This window comes from Mandrillus leucophaeus, unplaced genomic scaffold (genome assembly GCF_000951045.1).
Source record: "Mandrillus leucophaeus isolate KB7577 unplaced genomic scaffold, Mleu.le_1.0 Scaffold448, whole genome shotgun sequence".
NCBI lineage: Eukaryota > Metazoa > Chordata > Mammalia > Primates > Cercopithecidae > Mandrillus > Mandrillus leucophaeus.
This window is the reverse complement of record NW_012104787.1, coordinates 2577767-2592072: the sequence shown is the minus strand read 5'-3', so window position 1 is coordinate 2592072 and position 14306 is coordinate 2577767. Positions and strand designations below refer to the sequence as shown.

The following is a 14306-nucleotide window of genomic DNA, read 5'->3' as shown; positions in this document are numbered from 1 at the left end:
ATCTCAGCTCACTGAAACCTCCGCCTCCCAGGTTCAAGCGATTCTCCTGCCTCAGCCTCCCAAGTAGCTGGGATTACAGGTGTCTGCCACCATGCCCAGCTAATTTTTTTGTATTTTCAGTAGAGATGGGGTTTCACCATGTTGGGCAGGCTGGTCTCAAACTCCTGACCTCAAGTGATCCATCCACCTAGGCCTCCCAAAGTGCTGGGGTTACACGCGTGAGCCACCGTGCCTGGCCCTTTTTATCTTTTTAAGAGTTCTCTTTTCTTCTCACTAGCACACAGGTTGGCAAACCATGACCCACAGACCAAATCCAGCCTACTGTTTGTTTTTGTAAATAGAGTGTCATTGGAACAGAGTAACATTTGAACAGTAAACACAATAACATTTGAACACATTTGTTCAAATATTATCTATGGCTGCTTTCGCATTTACAACAGCAGGGTTGAGTAGCTGCAAATCCTCCTCAGAGCATAAAATATTTATTTTTCTTTTCAGGAGAAGTATAACAACACCTATACTATCCAGTCCCTCATTATTCCAATCCCATTATGGTTAATAATTTTTTTATGTTAAACTTTCCCTCTTCAAATTATTATGTAGTTTCTCTCTTCTGATTGAACCCTGTCTGATACATCTCCAACCTCTCTGGCTGTTTTCTCAGTCAATTTTTGAGCTCCCCTCCCTCTACCCATTTCATAATGTTAGAGTTCCTCAAGGCTCTCCTCTGCTTTTAGACAGGTTTTTGCTCTGCCACCCAGGCTGGAGTGCAGTGGCACAATTCTAGCTCACTGCAGCCTCCAACTCCTGGCTCAAACAATCCTCCCACCTCAGCCTCCGAAAGAGCTGGGACTACAGATGCGTACCACCATCCCCGGCTAATTTTTTAGTAAAGATCATCAATGGTTTTTAATCTGGGTTCCATTAATGGCTCCAATGTGTCTATAACTTAGCTGAAATTATATGCAAATTTTATATGCCTATGCAAATACACATAAGTATGGGGAGAAATTTCCAGCTTCATCTTTTGGCAGAATAGCTCAATAGTTAAGGGCACAATAGACCCTGCATACAACTTGGGGGACAAAAGTGACTGCATCTGGGATGCTAATCTGCAATGTTGACTTCTGATTAGCCCCAGTCCTGTGAATATCTCCTGATTCCTACTTTATTTACTGTCCCTAGTGTAAGAACATGTCAACCTTGATGTTACTGCACAGCTTATTATCTATTACACTGTAGCATTCTTGCCTGTTCTGGAGGGCTACCTTTAATTGTCTTGCACAGAGCAGTTTGACTCTTTCCCTACAGTATATAAACTCTGAGTGTGGAACTTAGGTGTACAGAAATCTGCCACCCAAGACCACACTTCTGTCTGTAAATTCCCCCAGTAAAACACCCTTATGAAGAAACTGGATTTGTCTGCCTCATCCTTTGGTGTCTTGGCTCCTCTGGCATTTGGGGACCACTTTGCATACAGGGCCCTCTCATGGAACACTACCTGCTTCAGTTTGAATCCCAGCTCTGCCTCTTTGACCTAGGCTAGCTTGCATAACCTCACTGTGCCTCAGTTTTCTTGTTCGTAAAAAGGGAAAATTATAGTACCTACCTCATAGAATTGTTATGGGAATTAAGACAGTTAATATATATAAAGCATTGGGACAGGGCCTGGCCATAATAAACACCATGTAAGCACTGGCTATTATTGCCATTTCTGGCACTCTCCCTTCTCCCTAGACGGTTTTCTGTTGCTCTAGTGCACCCTGCTCTCTCTGTGAGCCCTCAGGTGGGTTCTTTCCTCTGCACAGCACACTCTTGTCTCTGTTGCTTGCCCACTAACTTTCCTCTGGCCTCCGCTCAAATGTTATTTCCTCAAATACGCCTCTCCTGATCTAGAGCTCCTCTCCCTGCTAGAAGCTCCCAGAGCTTTCTCTAATTCCCCTCATAACCCTCACCACGATTTATATATAGTGATCACCTATTTAAGGTCTGCCCTGACAGTCCATGAACTCTGGGCAAGCAGAGATTTTGTGTTCCTGGCTCCCTGCTGGACCTCAGCACAGTGCCTAGTACACAATAGGAATGCCATAAATGTTTGTCAATTGCAAGAATGAATGAATAAGGAACAAAACAAATGAAAGGCTTTTATAAAGTTATAAAACCCAATACAAATATTAGGTAATGAGAATGTGTGACAAAATGTGATGATTGCTAATCAAATGTTAAATTGGTAAGAATTACTATTGTGTGAAGGAAACCCTCTTCTCTCCAATTTGCTATAAAATATATTAGTTCATTGGAACATGTGTCTTTTAACCAAACGGAAATTATGCAAAAGGACCAGAAAATATTACTGGGTACAATTAAGGAATCACAGACAGATATTGATGGGTTAAAACACCCTCCACATTCACCCCGAGGAAATAGGCCTCAGATGAAAGAAACAGTTAAACAGGGAACCTATTTATTCACAGAGAACATATTCATGGTCTTAATTCAAGACAGGATTAAATACTTTCACGAGTTGGCAAAAACAACTGTGCCAATGAAGACACAATAAAGTGATTCTCCTGGGAATGTCTTCAAGGACTTATTGCTTCCTCTCCACCGGAAAAAGGAATCCTCGAGGAGGAAGCGTTTACATTCCCCCACCTTCCCAACTGTCAGAATCCGACCACTCCTCTCCTGTCTAATCCGCCTTTCATTTCCCAGACGTCCACATCTGATCTCCAGGAGAAACAGTGCGGTAACTGCCTAACCAAGATTGGGGAAAACTGAACCAGGGACTGGACTTGGGTGTGGGGAGATAGAGGACTGCAGAGATTTCACAAACACCGCGGGTGGCCATAAGGGAGAGCCGGGTGAATGATCCCACAGGCCCTGGGTCCTAGATGGTTGGGGATTAGCGATGTGTAATTCAATTTCTGCCAGCATCGGCCGCAGCGCTCTCCCGTAGCCCGCCTGAGGCTGCCAAGCTCTGGACTACATTTCCCAGAAGGTCTGCTCCCCGGGCTGTCGCAATTTGAATTGGGGCGTGTCTAGAAAGAGAAACCACAGTCGGCGAGCGCGGCTGGGGCATCCTGTTCTGGTGCCGCTGCAGCCGGCAGAGATGGTTGAGCTCCTGCTCCTGCTGTTGCTCCTCCTTCTGCCCTTCCTTCTGTATATGGCTGCGCCCCAAATCAGGTCTGTGCAAATGTATTGCCTTCTCTTGCGAATTCTTGTTGGGGGCGGCAGGGAAACATAGAATCCCCACCAAAGCTTTCTTGGAAAACGCCCCTGGGGGGGCTCCAAGATGGCGGGGCCCAGAGTTCGGTGGGTTGGTGGCGAGGTCCAGCTGTCCTGGATGCCAGGAGGAGACCCGAGAGCCCAGGCGGTGAAAAGGGGCGGCACTCCGGGGCACCCTGCTTTTCCCTGGCCCGTTTTTCTTTTGTCTAAGCACCCCCTGATTCTGGCTCCAGGGAATCCCGAGGGTAAGGCTACCTCAAACTCTTGAGTTTCGGACCCTTCAATGGGATATGGCCCCACGCTGTTTTCCCCTTAATTCCCACGCCTTGAACCAGCCTTCGAGGTACAAAGGAGCGATTCCACATTTCGCCCTCTGAAACTGATAGCAATCGTAACATCTGCGGCCCCATGCTTGCTCTCTCGTTGCTGTTAGAATCGCTCGTTCTGTGGGCGGATTTTGTAAAGGAGAAGAGTGAAAAGGAAGAGGGTTTGGTTATGAGCTCTTACCCTGCCTTGCAAGTAGGAGCACGGGGAATCTGAGTTAGGAGCTAGGGTACTGCGGCGGTGAGGGCTGGGAGAATGGTGGAAAGGTATTGACCAGGTGATAGATCAATCAGCCCAAGGCTGGCCAAGTGCCCCAGTCAATCAGCAGCGGGCTGTAATACCGGCAGCCTGCTTATTGGTTCTAAGTAAGTCACCAGTGGTGACGGACCAGTTACTGAATAGACGCACTCCTTCCCCAGGTGGGGCGGTCTTCGTCCCAGTGGAACTTGAAGGCAGGCCAGATCACAGCCATTTCTTACCACGGTCACCTACTTTCCTTCTTTTATTTTTATTTTCTCTTCCCTCTCTGGCGCCCCTCTTACAGTTATATATTTTCTCCCTTCTGAACACTCAGTTCTCCCACCTCTAGGCACACGTGGTTGCTCACACGCAGATGAAATCACTGCTTTTTATCTTTTTTTCACTACAAGATCTTCTTATCCATATAGAATCTCAATGAAAAGTTGAACCAGAACTGAAAATAGTGCTCATACCCCAGTGGGATTTTTCTGGGAAAAAAAAAAAAAAAAAAAATTATACTCCAGGAGCTGTATTCCCAACTCAGCAGGGTTATGGGAATCGGGCCAGAGCTGGACTTTTATAGTTGTCTCTTTCATTCCTGCTGGTTAAGGAGAAGAAAGAGCTAAGTACAGGTCCTACTAAGTTGTCACTCCTGGAACTACAGTAAGGGGATGTGGGAAACAGCCTGGAGGCTTGTTCTCTGAGGAGGGAGGTGATGGATTGTGGGGACCATGAATTAATCTGCCTCCCTGTGGCATTTTGCACTAAGCAGGTAGCTTCAATGGCTAAGAGTATGTACCTTGCAATTCCAACTTCAATGAAAAAGGCTGAGATGCTCTTTGTTTTTGAGACGGAGTCTTGCTCTGTCACCCAGGCTGGAGTGCAGTGGCGCGGTCTTGGCTCACTGCAAGCTCCTCCTCCTGGGTTCAAGCCATTCTCCTGCCTCAGCCTCCCCAGCAGCTGGGACTACAGGCGCATGCCGCCACGCCCAGCTAATTTTTTTGTACTTTTTTTTTTTTTTAAAGTAGAGACTGAGTTTCACCGTGTTAGCCAGGATGGTCTCGATCTCCTGACCTCGTGATCCGCCCGCCTCGCCCTCCAAAATGCCCTTTAAGAATGCATCTCCTGGTCAACAGATTGTTTTAACCAGAGTCCCAACATTGCCAAGAAGAGAACAGGCCAGTCTGAGAACCGCCAATCCATGTTTGTGCATTCGTTCATTTGGAAAAGGCAGTATAGTACAGTGCTTAGAAGCAAGGACTCTAGGCTGGGCTCAGCACTTTGGGAGGCCGAGGCGGGCGGATCACCTGAGGTCAGAAGTTCGAGACCAGCCTGGCCAGCATGGTGAAACCCCGTCTCTACTAAAAATACAAAAATTAGCTGCGTGTGGTGGCGCCTGGGGGCCGGGGAGCGGGGGTGAGGCATGAGAATCTTGAACCTGGGAGGTGGAGATTGCAGTGAGCCAAGATCATGCCATTGCCCAGCCTGGGCAACAAGAGCAAAACTCTGTCTCAAAAAAAAAAAAAGAAAAAGAAAGAAACAAGGACTCTGATTAGACAAAGCAAGACTTGAATCCCAGCTCCCCTTTGTACATACATAATCTTCTCTTTAAGTGTGTGTGTGCATGTGTGGGTGTTTTTTTTTCTTGTTTATTTTGTACCAGAGTCACAAGCTTTCATAGTTTTAACTTTTTGTATCGGATTAGCCATTTCTCAAGGCCATAAAATGCCAGTTGTGGACAGATTGACCTACAGAAACTAGTTATTTCTTCATCTGGGCTGAATCTTGTGATTTCCCAAGTCACAAGTGCCTTAGGGAGAGCTCAAACCAAAGGTGCCTGGCTAATCAGATATTCATCCAGTTCTTGTGCTGCAGGGAACAGCTGTAAGCTTTGCCCTTGTAATAGAATCACTTTTGTCTTTGAGCAAAAGCAGAAAACTTTTGTCATCTTTCCTCCAAGTTTCCTTAAACCTTTAAAAGGACAATAGTGGAAAGAACTAAAGCAAACCTCAGCCAGAAGACACAGGGAGTTGCAGGAACCTACTGGCTGAGACAGGAGACAGGAGAATGAAGAATTGATGAGCTCTCCTTCTCTGTCTGCAGGAAAATGCTGTCCAGTGGGGTGTGTACATCAACTGTTCAGCTTCCTGGGAAAGTAGTTGTGGTCACTGGAGCTAATACAGGTATCGGGAAGGAGACAGCCAAAGAACTGGCTCAGAGAGGCAAGTTCACCTGCTTTCAATTCCCTATTACTGCTGTTTTACCCCTCACAGTAATGATGATTCATTCTCATTGTTTCTTCCCAGTTTTGGAATTCAAGAATACCTAAGGGTTCCACTGATTTGCTGATCTGAAACTAGTACTATGCTCTACATATAATGGATCCTTAATGAGTATTATTAATTTTTCTTTACCTATTTGCTAATTAGATACCTCTGTTGTGAAGAAAGGGTAAAAATGTGTGTTTTTAAAAAATATTGGAAATAACATCAGATTTATAATGCCAGCTCAAAAACAGAGCTGACCGTTTCTCTTTCATATGTTGGCTGACAGGAGCTCGAGTATATTTAGCTTGCCGAGATGTGGAAAAGGGGGAGTTGGTGGCCAAAGAGATCCAGACCACGACAGGCAACCAGCAGGTGTTGGTGCGGACACTGGACCTGTCTGATACTAAGTCTATTCGAGCTTTTGCTAAGGGCTTCTTAGCCGGTAAGTGTAGAACTAGAGAGTCTATGTTGTGGGTCTTGAGATCAACATGGCAGATTTAACTAAAAGGAAAAGGTCCCTCTCCCTCATAGAAGTAGTGGATAAAATATAGCCAAAAACTTTTGTAGCTGAACTCATAGTCACTGGGACACGATTTATGTCAAAGGGGTATCTTCCAGAGGCAGAAACAAAAAAGGAATTCAAAACGTCATAGCAGTGAGCAAGAGGTGAAGCCAGAAATCTCATGGGAGTCTCAGCATTCAGTATGGACTTTTTAGGGTCTGAGGTCTAAATACCTATACAGGCCTTTGAGAGCTGGAGCTGTGTTTGAGGTTCTACACAAGGTTGAGATTCACAAAGGGCCATCTGGTCCATAGTATAGAGGCTAATAAAAACCCTGGCCACCAGCTCAGGGACATGACATCTCTTTAGGACATAGATGGATAAAGAGTCATCGGCAAAAAATTAGAACCCCAAGCTGGCATCATCTGTGGGGTCTGAATTCATACCACCAAATGATATGAGAATATTTATGGGTTTGATTTGTGTGTGTGTGTGTGTGTGTGTGTGTGTGTGTAATAATCTATGGGAAATTAACATAAAAACCTGTAGTGTGTCATCAAAAGCAAATCCAAGAGCACTCTATAGGCATATCCCCTCATAGCCCAGGGATCTAGGCCTCCAAGGAAAAAACTTTCACTGGTGTGAACTCATAAATTACAAACCACATGAGGAAATGAACCATGAGAGAGAATTGGAAGATGCAATAAAGAGGTGAGGCCAGTATTTATTTCTTTGGGGACCTGAATACCAGGGCAGAGGTACATAGAGAACATTCTTTTATCTCTTGCTTTGGAATCTTTCCATTCAGCTTGGGAAGTCTTTTTATTGGGAGAGGTGGATGAAACAATTCCCAAAAGCAGTGAGTAAGTAGCTCCCGAACTACAAAGATCGAGAAGGTCATTTGGTAGTATAAAATGGAATTTTCCCCCATAGTAAAAGTAGGTGGGATTCAACTAGTCTTAAAATGAAAAACAATAGAAAATAAGTATGAAGGGAAAATGGAGGGAAGATTGAAGTCCTGCATCCTCACTTTCAAAGCCTGAGCATGAGGCAGCTTTCTAAGATGTAGTAGCTTTGGCTAACCACTTCTGCGCTCCATTGTCTTGTCCCTGCAGAGGAAAAGCACCTCCACATTTTGATCAACAATGCAGGAGTGATGATGTGTCCCTACTCGAAGACAGCAGATGGCTTTGAGATGCACATAGGAGTCAACCACTTGGGTAAGAAATCTGGCCTTATCACAAAGCTAGAGACAACCAAAATTCTCTTTGGGAAACTTAGGGGTCAGACTGAGCCTTCTTGTGATGTGACTGAACCTACCTGACAGCTGAGGAATACCTGAGGGCTGCTCCAGGTTCTGCCCACTTTTTAATCTGTGATTTAGATTCAGTTTGCTTTGGCGCATTTTTTAACAGCCTAATTGGTTTAGGGTACTGTCTTGCTTTCTTAGTAGTGATCCTTGTGGCCATCATCAGGTATAGGTCATCTGCTCTTTTTTTGTAGAGACAGGGTCTTGCTATGTTGCCCAGGCTGGTCTTAAACTCCTCGCCTCAGGCACCTTCCTGCCTCAGCCTCCTTAGGTGCTGAGATTGCAGGCGTGAGCCACTGCACCCAGCCGACCAGCTCTTAAGAATGAGATTAACCAAAGTAGGAATGAGCTGGGACTTCGTATTCACGTAGTCTAGACCTATCTCGCTCATATAAGGATGCCTCATGTCTTTGGCTGTTGTTATTTCCCTAAACCTTCATTGAACTTGTTTTCTAGTTGATAATGAAAAGTTGGAGGGAAAGATCTTATTTCTGAATTATCTGCCTCCCATAGCTGAGGCCTGCTTACCACGACTCCTGTCATTCCCACATGGTCCTGAACTTCATTAATTCTAGTATTTCTCAACAGGTCACTTCCTCCTGACCCATCTGCTGCTAGAGAAACTAAAGGAATCAGCGCCATCACGGATAGTAAATGTGTCTTCCCTCGCACATCACCTGGGAAGGATCCACTTCCATAACCTACAGGGCGAGAAATTCTACAATGCAGGCCTGGCCTACTGTCACAGCAAGCTAGCCAACATCCTATTCACCCAGGAACTGGCCCGGAGGCTAAAAGGTGGGCCTGGAGGAAATGAATGTGGAGACATGAGTCAGAGAGAGGCAGGTAAAAGCCACAGGAACAGAAACTGTTTCCAGAGCCCATCACTTGGAGAGGACCTGCTTCCGTGGCTATAATTGGGTATAGTTTTAGTAAGTAGTCTACAACTGAATATTGAAGGTGGCTAGCTGGGACAGTGAGACTCTGACTTTGAGTCTGAAGACCTGGCTTTACCACTTATTAGCTGTGTGATCTATAGCAAGTTACTTAACTTTTTTTTTTTTTTTGAGACGGTGTCTCGCTCTGTCACCTGGGCTAGAGTGCAGTGGAGCGATCTCGGCTTACTGCAAGCTCTGCCTCCCAGGCTCACGCCATTCTCCTGCCTCAGCCTCCCCAGCAGCTGGGACTACAGGCTCCCGCCACCATGCCTGGCTAATATTTTGTATTTTTAGTAGAGATGGAGTTTCACTGTGTTAGCCAGGATGGTCTTGATCTCCTGACCTCGTGATCTGCTCACCTCAGCCTCCGAAAGTGCTGGGATTACAGATGTGAGCCACCACGCCTGGCCTTTTTTGTTTTGTTTTTTTTTTTTTTTTTTGAGATGGAGTCTTGCTCTGTCACCCATGCTGGAGTGCAATGGCGCAATCTCGGCTCACTGCCAACCTCTGCCTCCCAGGTTCAAGCGATTCTCCTGCCTCAGCCTCCTGAGTAGCTGAGACTATAGGTGCGTGCCACCACGCCTGGCTAATCTTTGTATTTTTAGTAGAGACAGGGTTTCACCATGTTGGTCAGGCTAGTCTTGAACTCCTGACCTCAGGTGATCCACCCACCTCAGTCTCCCAAAGTGCTGGGATTACAGGTGTGAGCCACCACACCTGGCCATTACTTAACTTTTAGGACTTCCTTCTTCATATGTAAATGGGACTACTTCACAATTTATTGTCATAATTAATTCAGGCTTCATAAGCAAGTCAAGATTTTTTACTCATAGTGAGACTGAGTAGGAGGGAAGGACCTGAACTGGCACTAGATAAAGGCAGTAGACTAAAACAGGTACTGGAAATATGGAGGAGGAGGGTCTTCCTTGCAAAGGGTCAAATAAGAGGGAAATACATACTTGAGAAGGGGAGTTTCCAGTAACAAATACACAGAGGTCCTTAGCACCGTCTACTCTGGATTTCTAATAAAGAGAAGGGAAATCGAGGGTAAACTGTGCTAAGAATTGAGGCCGGCAGAATGCAGGCTCAAGGAATCAGGCACAGTTGCTCTGTGGTTGGAACAGGATCATCCTACCAAATGAACATCTGTGAGATGGGAAGGAAGCTGGTGGTTAGCTCAGTCCTTATGCCCAGTCTGTGCCCAGGGCATGACATCTTTTATCAATTTATGATAGATGAGGGTAACTGGATGGCAAAAACTATCCAAAAAGTTGATCAGGAAGCCTCAGTGACCTGGAGGTATAAAGATGGGTCCAGTGGTGAGAATTCACAATATGTGAATGAGGTAACTCTGATCGTTGTGAGGATTCACAACGTTGTGAGGAAAATCTTTATGGTGCAGTAAAAGAACCCTGGTTTGACAGAGGATTCATTCATTCAGCCATTCAGCAGACATGTATTCAGTGCCCATGCTGTTCCATGCACTGGGTTAGGGGACAGGGGATGAGTTGGTGAACAAGATAGGTATAGTCTCTTCTTTGGTTTGGTTTACATCTAATGGGGGAGAAAGACAATTAGCAAGTCTTTATACAAACTGTTAAATGTAGAATCAGCCTAGTAATGCATGAATAATTCTCATTGTAAAAAGTTCAAATAAGGCCAGGCACAGTGGCTCACACCTTTAATCTCAGGCACTTTAGGAGGCCAAAACCAGAGGATTACTTGAGACCAGGAGTTCAAGATCAGCCTGGGCAAAATAGTGAGACCTCATCTCTACCAAAAAAAAAAAAAAGTTCAAAGCATATGGAAGTATGTAGAATTAAAGGTGAAAAACCCCCTTCATTCCCCTCTTCCCTGCTCTTCTCCCTTCACGTGACCATTATCAATAGCTTGTATGCCCCTTTCCAATAATTATCCAATGCATTTACATATGTATGTATCATGCACAAGGAACTGAAACTCCAACACAGTATCTTGGAGATCTTTCCATTTAGTACATATGGATTTACCCCATTCATTGTATTGGCTGTGTTGTATTTCGTAGTATAGATGTGCCTTAGTGTATTTATGCATTTCTTTAACAACATCTGGATTGTTTCCTTTTTGTTGTGGCTGTTTAATTATAATTGTGATAGATGTTATAAAGGAGAAGTAGCAGGACTCATAATGGATTTTAGTGGGGGCCTGGGGGGGACCTTATTCAGTCTGAGGGTTCAGGGAAGACTTTTCTGAAGAAGTGAGTTGCATGCTGAGCCCCAAAGGATGATTAGAAATTAAAGGGATTAGAGGTACTGATAGAATGTGGAGGCTGAGGACGGGCGCCATGGCTCATGCCTGTAATCCTAGCAGTTTGGGAGGCCGAGGCAGGTGGATCACCTGAGCTCAGGAGTTTGAGACGAGCCTGGCCAACTTGGTGAAACCCCCGTCTCTACTAAAAATACAAAGATTAGCCGGGTATGGTGGCAGGCACCTGTAATCCTAGCTACTGGAGAGGCTGAGGCAGGAGAATTGCCTGAACCTGGGACAGAGTTTGCAGTGAGCCAAGATCACGCCATTGCACTCCAGCCTGGGCAGCAAGAGTAAAACTCTGTCTCAAAAAAAAAAAAAAAAAAAAAAGGAGGGGGGGCCAGACGCGGAGGCTCACACTTGTAATCCCAGCAGATCACCTGAGGTCAGGAGTTCAAGAGCAGCCTGACCAACATGGAGAACTCCATCTCTACTAAAAATACAAAATTAGCCAGGCATGGTGGCGCATGCCTGTAGTCCCAGCTACTCAGGAGGCTGAGGCAGGGGAATCTCTTGAACCTGGGAGGCAGAGGTTGCGGTGAGCTGAGATCGCGCCATTGCACTCTAGCCTGGGCAACAAGAGCAAAACTCCATCTGAAAAAAAATAAGAATGTGGAGGCTGAGAAACGTTCCAGGCAGAAGGAACAGGTTGTACAAAAGTCCAGGCTCAGTTTGAGAAAGGTTACCATCGGTAGGCTGTAGAAAGCAAGAGTAATAAAGATCTGAGCTGAGACTGGTGAGGTAGGTAGAGGCCAAACCCTTAGAGGCCACAATAAGGATTTTCATGTTTATTCTAAGAGCAATGGGAAACCTTTAAAATTAAAGCCTTTTCAAAATGGGGGCAAGAGGGGTTGCAGCCGTTGATTTCATCAGCAGAGGCGAGAAATGAGGGTAGTTTGGACTAGATGGTGGAGATGGAGGGTAGTAGAAGCTTCTGAGAGATATTTGGGGTGGGAGAGCTTGTTGACTGGAGATGCATGCTTTAGGCGAGCATTCGTCAAGAACCCTTTTGCCTGATTGGGCATGTCAGGAACACTGCAAGAACCGGGTTTGACTTTAAAAGTAGAAATCTGGGACCTCTGAGTCTGCATTACTATGGGTCATCTAGGGAGATGTCGAGTAGGCAGTTGGGAATAATGCACGTCCACAGGGCTCTGTCTGCAGCTGTCAGTCCACAAAGACCTGAAAAATTCTGTTTCTTTGTAAGCTTTACACCAAAACTCATTTGGCAGCAAAACATTTCCTGTACTAGGGAGATTAGATAATAGGCAGTGTATGTATACATTTCATATTACCTTTCTACAATCAGAAAAAAATTGAAGTATGTCTGGCCCCAGCATTTTCAATAAAGGATTGGGGACCTGAAATAGCATGTCATTTAGCACTTACCATGCATCAGGCACTTTTTTTTTTTTTTTTTGCGACGAAGTCTCGCTCTGTCACCCAGGCTGGAGGGGCAGTGGCATGACCTCGGCTCACTGCAACCTCTGCCTCCTCGGTTCAAGTCATTCTCCTGCCTCAGCCTCCCGAGTAGCTGGGATTACAGGTGCACGCCACCACGCCCGGCTAATTTTTTGTATTTTAGTAGAGATTGGGTTTCACTGTGTTGCCCAGGCTGGTCTATAACTCCTGAGCTCAGGCAATACACCTGCCTTAGCCTCCCAAAATGCTAGGCTTATAGGCATGAGCCACCACACCCAGCTGCATCAGGCACTCTTCTAAGATCTTTAACATATACGAACTCATTTCATCCTCAGAACAACCCTGTGAGGTGTAGGTATTATGATTATTCCCATTTTAGAGATGAAGAAATGAGTCACAAAAGGGAACTTGCCCAATATCTAATGAGTGGAGCCAGGATTTGAAACTGGGCAGTCTGTCTACAAAGTCCATGCCCATAACCACCACACTGTGTTGACTCCCAGTATGTGTCTGTAGTTCAAAGGAGCAGTTTGAACTATGGACAAAATGTGAGCACCGTAGAATTATGGAGAGTGAGTCTGGTGAGCCACAAGAACTCCAACATTTAATTTTTGCATAGAAGATGATGAACTGGTCCAGAAAACTGAGACAGAGCAGCCAGAAAGTTTAGGAAAACCAGAAGTGGTGTAGGCTTATGGAAGCCAATGAAAAAGAAGACTTTAAGAAGGGGATGGGCGCCTGTAATCCCAGCATTTTGGGAGGCCGAGGTGGGCAGATCACTTAAAGTCAGGAGTTTGAGACCAGCCTGGCCAACATGATGAAATCCCGTCTCCACTAAAAATACAAAAATTAGCCTGGCATGGTGGCCCATGCCTGTAGTCCCAGCTACTCAGGAGGCTGAGGCAGGGGAATCTCTTGAACCTGGGAGGCAGAGGTTGCGGTGAGCTGAGATCGCGCCATTGCACTCTAGCCTGGGCAACAAGAGCAAAACTCCATCTGAAAAAAAATAAGAATGTGGAGGCTGAGAAACGTTCCAGGCAGAAGGAACAGGTTGTACAAAAGTCCAGGCTCAGTTTGAGAAAGGTTACCATCGGTAGGCTGTAGAAAGCAAGAGTAATAAAGATCTGAGCTGAGACTGGTGAGGTAGGTAGAGGCCAAACCCTTAGAGGCCACAATAAGGATTTTCATGTTTATTCTAAGAGCAATGGGAAACCTTTAAAATTAAAGCCTTTTCAAAATGGGGGCAAGAGGGGTTGCAGCCGTTGATTTCATCAGCAGAGGCGAGAAATGAGGGTAGTTTGGACTAGATGGTGGAGATGGAGGGTAGTAGAAGCTTCTGAGAGATATTTGGGGTGGGAGAGCTTGTTGACTGGAGATGCATGCTTTAGGCGAGCATTCGTCAAGAACCCTTTTGCCTGATTGGGCATGTCAGGAACACTGCAAGAACCGGGTTTGACTTTAAAAGTAGAAATCTGGGACCTCTGAGTCTGCATTACTATGGGTCATCTAGGGAGATGTCGAGTAGGCAGTTGGGAATAATGCACGTCCACAGGGCTCTGTCTGCAGCTGTCAGTCCACAAAGACCTGAAAAATTCTGTTTCTTTGTAAGCTTTACACCAAAACTCATTTGGCAGCAAAACATTTCCTGTACTAGGGAGATTAGATAATAGGCAGTGTATGTATACATTTCATATTACCTTTCTACAATCAGAAAAAAATTGAAGTATGTCTGGCCCCAGCATTTTCAATAAAGGATTGGGGACCTGAAATAGCATGTCATTTAGCACTTACCA

At 45.4% G+C, this 14306-nt stretch overlaps 1 protein-coding gene across 3 annotated transcripts in view; it reads left to right on the top strand.

Moving 5' to 3' along the window:
• The first annotated feature begins 3004 nt into the window (after positions 1 to 3004).
• Positions 3005 to 14306, top strand: part of RDH11 (retinol dehydrogenase 11 (all-trans/9-cis/11-cis)) — a 23617-nt gene continuing 12315 nt past the window's right edge. Inside the window, exons 1-5 of one of the 3 annotated variants that reach the window (XM_011994221.1) lie at positions 3005 to 3183; positions 5893 to 6011; positions 6343 to 6498; positions 7674 to 7778; positions 8456 to 8665. In XM_011994221.1, coding sequence (XP_011849611.1) covers positions 3110 to 3183; positions 5893 to 6011; positions 6343 to 6498; positions 7674 to 7778; positions 8456 to 8665 — 664 coding nt within the window. In that variant the 5' untranslated portion in view covers positions 3005 to 3109. The remainder of the gene's footprint in view (positions 3184 to 5892; positions 6012 to 6342; positions 6499 to 7673; positions 7779 to 8455; positions 8666 to 14306) is intronic. The other 2 variants (XM_011994222.1, XM_011994223.1) reach the window with 2 other exon arrangements.